The sequence below is a fragment of the Saccostrea cucullata genome, unplaced genomic scaffold (assembly GCF_032062105.1).
Source record: "Saccostrea cucullata isolate Sc308-1 unplaced genomic scaffold, CSIRO_AGI_Scuc_v1 ctg411, whole genome shotgun sequence".
In the NCBI taxonomy this organism is placed as follows: domain Eukaryota; kingdom Metazoa; phylum Mollusca; class Bivalvia; order Ostreida; family Ostreidae; genus Saccostrea; species Saccostrea cuccullata.
The window spans coordinates 29,197-36,542 of record NW_026927468.1 but is presented as its reverse complement, the minus strand read 5'-3'; the positions used below and the strand labels follow the sequence as shown (position 1 = coordinate 36,542).

The 7,346-nt window shown below is 32.4% G+C and overlaps 1 protein-coding gene across 1 annotated transcript; it reads right to left on the bottom strand.

Moving 5' to 3' along the window:
* Positions 1-696: 696 nt before the first annotated feature.
* On the bottom strand, positions 697-7,083 carry LOC134274565 (galactoside alpha-(1,2)-fucosyltransferase 2-like). Its single transcript, XM_062756841.1, has 3 exons — positions 7,004-7,083; positions 5,231-5,293; positions 697-1,642 (listed from the first exon to the last, which is right to left on the bottom strand). Exons 1-3 carry the CDS (start codon positions 7,017-7,019, stop codon positions 720-722), a joined length of 1,002 nt encoding a protein of 333 aa, XP_062612825.1. The 5' UTR covers positions 7,020-7,083; the 3' UTR covers positions 697-719.
* Between the last annotated feature and the right edge of the window lie 263 nt (positions 7,084-7,346).

Sequence of the window (7,346 nt, the reverse complement as noted above, 5' to 3'; positions counted from 1 at the left end):
ATGTTATCATGGTTATATTTGATTTTAGTACATGTACCTTGAGTTTCTCAATCTAACATCAAATATTAATTAACAGGAACAAGAACTTGCTGGGAATTGGGTGCACAGTTTTACAATTTCCATATACACCAGGAGAAACATTCTCTGGATACAGGTGCATGCACTGTAGCTAAGCAGTAGAAGTACCCTTGAGAGGCTGAATCAGTCATTGCACATGTTGCATGAAATCTGAACTCTGAGGTACACACAGTAATTAAGGAACACTCAGAATGTCACTGCATAGGAATGTATGGAATACAGGTTTTAGCACAAATCATGCTTATTATGCTGTCAATCAAGAAAAAAACATTACTACTTATAGCCATAAATAAAATATATGGCCATCTTCATTTGAACTACACACACAAAAACACAATGGCATGCCTTAGGGAAAAAAACCAAATAATTTATCCAAGTATCTTAATCTGCATGCACAAAATTCATATTATTTTGTTAGAATACCTAATAAGAAGTGAAGAAAAAACTGAAAATGTAAAAATGCTGAAGTCATAAATCAAAATTGTAAAACTCTACAAAAATACATTCCAAAAAAAGTACTCACTTTGTTCACGGAGAGGTATGTGGTTGAGACAATCACAGAACTTAGCAATCAAAGCACATGGTACATTTAATAAGTGAAACTTAGAAAAAAAATAAAAATAAATAATAATCTAATGGAATCATTCTAAACCAATCCAATTTGGTAAGAAATGTTCTTGAGTACTCCCATGAAATTGTGCCATGAAGTCTGTGCCTTCTCTGTATGTGTGTTTATAGTACACGGTGGTGCCGTTTGTTAACCACCCTATCCACCACCCGAAGGTCCCCACCGTCATTATGGTGTGGTGGGTCCTAGTAAGCAGGGCCATGTCTTGTGAAGGAGAATTGCCTTCCACAAAGTGGACCCTCTCATAACTCTTCATAACCTCTCGAGCCCATGCTATGTCATTTCCACACACTATGAAGAGAACATCTGAATATCTTACTTGGTAAAACTTTATGGCATTATGTATGTAGACATCAGGGGCTACATTGTAACCAAATTCTACAAAATGTTTCTTTTTAATATAGTCTCCTCTTCGTATATGAATTCCCACAAGAACGGTCTTGTCAGACACACCCTTATCCTTGAAGGATTCAACAATAGTGTGCAGTTGATCTTTGGCTTTGTTTCGTATATGTGGTTGAAATGTAAACATTCTGCGAATTCCCTCCTCGTGGCCTTTTAAATATTTCCAAGACTGGAAATATCCATTAACTTGAACAGGAGGCATGAGACGTTCGAAAACATCATCAAACCCACAGTCCCACTTATCTTCAAACTTAGAGTAACAAGAGCAAGAATAACTTCTATCATATTTCCAGTTAAGTCCCTCCAGGGTAAATATATTGACTAGAGGATTTTCACTACCGAAAACAACTTCCGTTCCATCTCTTTCTTTGGCAAATGAGTACACAAAGGCTTCCTGAAACATGGCATTGGCCAGACGTCCTTGGATGTAAATGCAGACAACATTGTTCTGTTTGAAGATCATGCAATGCACTTCCCAGTAAAAGAAATAAATGAGCACCACCACTGCAAACACTTTAAGTAATGTTTTACCTGAAAATGAGAAAAAATAGTTAATAATAATTGAAAAGTAATCACTAAAATATGAGCGTAGAAACCATCATTCATGAAATTGAAAACACTACTTGTAAGACTTTTAAGGCTATCTAAAGTTAATTCTACATAATGTATGTTTAACATCACCCGCGCGTGTACTTAACTTTTCAGTGAACTTCGCACTTTGAAAAAAATAAACAAATCCATATTTTTATATCATGTTTCTGTTCCAGTTTTCTCTTATGTTAAGCACCTAAAAACTACTTTTCAAAGAGATAGACAATATTTAGACCTTCTATGAGGTATATTGGAGCTGAGTCTAATCAATCTATCATTTAAAGAATAGATACATGTACAGGTTTACTGAAAATGATTATTTAACCAAAAAGCCTATACATGATCATGATGATTACAAATATTTACAGTTAACTTAATTCATGTAGATGAGTAAAGACTCATTTATTTGAATTATTTATCATTATTTTTTTTTTTTGTTTAATTTTTCCCTTCTGCCCTTGTAAGTTTTAAAGTTTATAGGTGACGTTAAACTTAGAATTAATTTCAGCCAGCCTAATGATAAAATTAACATATCTAATTCAGGCAATGAAAAACGCTTGGAAGATGTGTAGATGTCCTACTTCAGGTCAATATTCAATTCTAATGACCTACTTCAGGTCAAATTCAATTCTAATGACCTACCTCAGGTCAAATTCAATTCTAATGAGAAAAACACAAACAGTTTTTCCTGAACAATGCACAGTACTTAGGAATAATCTTCAAATTTCCAAAGCAATCCAAATTTGAACATATGCCTCTTTTGTAGCAAATCTTTTGAAAATAAAGAAATCAATTGGACATGTACATAACATTGACCTTAATAAAGCAAGAAGCCTCTTTTTGACAAGAAAAAAACCCTCTGACAATAAAGAAATTGATTAAATAGACACATAATTTTTGTAACAAATGAAAGTAAGAAATATTTTAGGGAAATCAAACATCTATCATAACTTAACTTATAACTGCTATACTCACACAATTATGAATAATTAAACATGTATGCATCTGCATGTATAAAAATAACCATGTATGAAACATACACATGTAAAATTATGTGGACAGAGGCCAGTCAGTGTCTTTCTTAAGTAATTGTTTATACTATTTTATGGTGATTTAATAGTGTTGAACATTTGTCTTGACTTTTGACAAGTGTTAAAAATTCAATGATGCCCTATTCTTGCAATCCTTCAACTATTTGTTAAATATATGTCTGCAGCTGAAAAGTACTCATGTTTATGAGACCATGACTTAATTGTCACATCATACATGTATCTGTCAACAGCAAATCTATTAGGACTGAGTAGCACATGAAGTCTATGTGTTCATTTCCATACCACCCCATCAACATCCCTAAGAGTGTAATAATGGATAAAATATTAAATTTATATGAAGTTCTATGCACCAGACAAACATGCTATACATATTCTTTACTGTCAGGCTCCCTATATTCAGGGGTAGTGGCAGGGGCTTAAAATAGATGTGCAACTTCGGCAAAGAAAGGTAACTCTTCATTTATTAAAAAAAAAACAGAACAAAACAAAAACAAGAAAACTTTTGAAATTTTATTTGAATCCTGCTTGTTAAGCACACATTAAATTTACAGTATGACTTTTCACTTAGTTCATTTACACTAGACATGTATCAATATGATACAGCATGTATCATTAAAATAAAAATGGGCTGGCATAGGATGCCTGTTTCTTTTTTCTTTCTTTTTTTAAAATTAGTTTTCATGATTGATATTTTTGCTTGAAGTTGCCTGGTCTCAAATGATTTGTATTAATATCATGAAAATATAGTTATAATTTCTGTGAATATCTGAAAATTTCATGTATTATTATCCTTCAGAATTATACAGTCAATCTGATTGGTTTAAAGCATGTCACGTGAGGTGAGACAATTCCTGATGTCTCCCTCGCGCGCAGGGTGACAACTGTTGTCACCCTCCAGATGACAATGAAATAGCGTAAATGAGTAAGCAGGGTTACAACTGCGTTGTCGTCCTTTGAATGAAATTACACTGATTTAAGCGAGATAACTCTTATTTATGATTTTATACATCTAATATAGTATTACTAATATCCGGGATCGGTAAACAATAAATTCTAGACTAATGATGATGTCAGATCGAGTTGTCTGTTGACATATTTTAAAAGCATAGATTCAGAGCAGAGACGGAGACACAAAATTAAGGTTTGATTACTATTTTCTACTCTGTCTAATTGATAATTAGATTCTTCAGGATAATAAAACTATTATGGACTGTTTAGACGGGAGACATCACCAGTTATCAGGTCTGAGTAGGGTTGTCACCCTCGGGCGCAGCGCCCTCGAGTGACAACCCTACTCAGACCTGATAACTGGTGATGTCTCCCTTCTAAACAGTTTTAATTGTATATTATATATACCTTTAAACATTTAAAGTTATATTTTTAAATTACTTTACAACACTGAAAATCCCAGACAAGAGAAACCTACAGAGATTAGAAATATGAATACATTATGTACATTTTCTGTCCTTAGTTCTTCATTGTACTTGTATATAATTGAAGATTCATTTTGGTAAAAACTTACTAAATGATAAAAATTAACTATGATCAGTCTTCGCGAAAAAGAAAAATTGCCACAGGACATTCGGACAGACAGTTCACACAATTTCACAGGACCAAATGATTTTTCACCGGTCCAAAACTTTAATCATACAATGATCATAATGATGTTACTTCATAGCATATGAATCAATAAACAGACAACACATTAAAAGATCAACTGAAATGTTTCTTTTTCTTCCGTGCTACTGTCCCATCAAAATATTTTAGAGACATTGTGGCGGAAGTAGGTTTTAAAACAATCACAATCAACAATACGTTTTTAATAATGTGTTTTTGTATTAGTTAAAGCGTCTATATGATAAAAAATAAGGATGTGCGATTTTATCGGTATACCGGTATATTACGATTTTTTGTTGCGTGATACGTATCGTGATACGGAGATCTAAATACCGGTCTTTAGCTACATGTTATAAAGTCCAGAAATTATTCATTTTTTAGTTCAATATTTCAAATTACAATTACAGAAAGTGTAAAAAATGTTGTAAAAAGTGAAAAGAATGGCATCTTACTGTCCAAACATAATTGATTTTATATACATAAAAATTTCAAGAAAGTAAAATTTCGTTTTTCTAGCATATATTTTTTAAAGAAAAATAATGACTTTTCATATAAAATAATTGTAAGAACTGCTTTTAAATATATCATGATATTATCGTGATATTGTGGGAAAAAATCGTGATATATCGCGATAGATTTTTTTTAATTTATAAAAAAGAAATTTTTGGCGATACCCATCCCTAATAAAAAAGGAAATATATAATTTAAAACCCAACCAAAACGAACCTCGGACAAACGGACCGATTTTACTAGAAAGTGCATCGGACCAATAAGATTTTCACCTGTTTTGTCAGACGGACCAGTGCTTTTGAAATAGACTGTATGATGGATATAAGCAAGCAAATCTAACAAAACTCACCTCTTCGATTCAGAAATTGAAAAATGGAATTCTTGAGATTAAAAGTTTTCATGATGTCCTCATCTGTAATGGAGAAAAACAGGTAAAAATCAAGCAGCGACTATCAATAATTATTATTAAATAATAATATATTATATAATATAAAATATCAAATGAACCATTATAGATAGAATCGTTAAGATAATATTGTCCTATAGACCTGGTTTAATGATTCGTTCCATGTAAATAACTCACATACATGTACTAACTGCATTCATAGTTGCCAACTCACCTGATTTCGTCGGGTCACACCCGATTTTTCAACCCGTAACCCGATTATTTTTTATGACCCAGCGGGTCATGCTTTTCACCCGATTTTTGCCGAACAACCCGAAAATCTCCCGATTTCCGGATTTGGTTTGTAAATTAGGTTGCACTTTTAACTTCCAGTAACAACCCAAGCTTACATCTACGTAAACAATGCCGATGGATTAATTATCAGTGCAGGTGTAAACAATTAACTGGGTGTTGTTTTGACAAATCAATGTTCGAAGTCAATTAAAATGGCTTCCGATAGAACTAGATTGTTATCAGGGCCAGCAGGAACAAATTGAAACACATGTCTCTGATTGAACCAAGAAAAAGAGAAACGATATTTATGTACATATCATGGAATCTTGGAAAAAATCTTTCTAGATAAAATAAAGTGATCGAAGACAGTGCAGGCCTAACTTCACATTTAAACATATTGCAGTAGTTGATTAATTAAGAGAGAGGAAAAATAACTTCAAAATTGAAATTGGTATACAGTGGTATACTTTCAAATTTAGCAGAAACTGGAAAGTGAAAAGGCTTTAAAAAAAAATGCACACTTACTTCAAGTCATTACTGAAATATGAAACCTTCAATTCTCTTTTTTAACATGTTAATTTAATCAAATTATGTATGAATTTTTTGTCATAGTAAATTAAAACCTTTTTCAATAAAAGAATTCTCAATATACAAATACTTTGTATATATATGTATAAAATTTAATCATGGTAAATATGTCGTGAATGTTGTTACGCGTCATGACCAGATTTTTTACTTTCCAAATCTGGTCATGACCAGATTTTTACATGCTGGAGGTTGGCAAGTATGACTGCATTTACTACGAACAATCCAGAGAGTTCCGATTGTAACATGGTGTGTAAATTTGAAGCGAGAAAAAAAGTGAATATGTTGAATTTTTGTCTTTATATGGATTATTTCTTGTGAAAAAAGGCATATGCATTCTCAAAAAGGTTTGTTTTATTTCTATCCACAGTAATTTGTATACATTACTTTTTTTGTCATTAGCTAGCATTTTTAAAGATATTTGCACCCATCTATTTCATTTACTTTTGTACCTCGTTTGCATAGGAACAGTAAATAAATTATGCTGTAATAATTATACTTCAGGGTATAAATAAAATACACTTAATACATGTAAGAAAAAAAATTACACGGGCCCAGAGCCAGAAAGGCTTCAATGTCTGAAAAAATGCAGAACACATGAAAATCTCAAAGTACATTGCGTATATATATATATATATGTCTAAAGTTGAAATCTTTATAGCATAGCTCATGGATTGGTCGATCGAGTGATTTCTATGGACTTTATTGATAAAATTGCGAATTCCGGGAACTAGCTTACTAGCTGTGACCTGTTGGAGGAATTTCGCAATTAATGAACTTTATCCTTTCAATTCACTTCAGCTTGCTAGGTAACTCTTGTTTGAATTCGATTACAAAACTAATTGATAAAACTATCACCTCTGTCAAAGTTCATCGAGGTAAAATGTGAACATGGCTAGCATTCGCTTAGCAGCTTCAGGGTTTTTCACCTCAACAGACTCTCTCTGTTTGTTTGTGTCACATGTGGAAAAACAATGAATGTTGAACCGTTGTTTTTTGCGTTCGAACCCGATGTATTAGATGCAATCACTGTATCGTGGGTTCTCAGGGAGTTGTTTACAAAGAAATATTGAAAAACATGGTAATAGGATTAAAGAAAATCATAATTCTTTAATCAAATATTTTGAGTAATTAACTTTCCTGCAGAACAAGACATGATAAGAAGTTAGTACTAAATCAAAGCACCGTGAGTACTGATAGA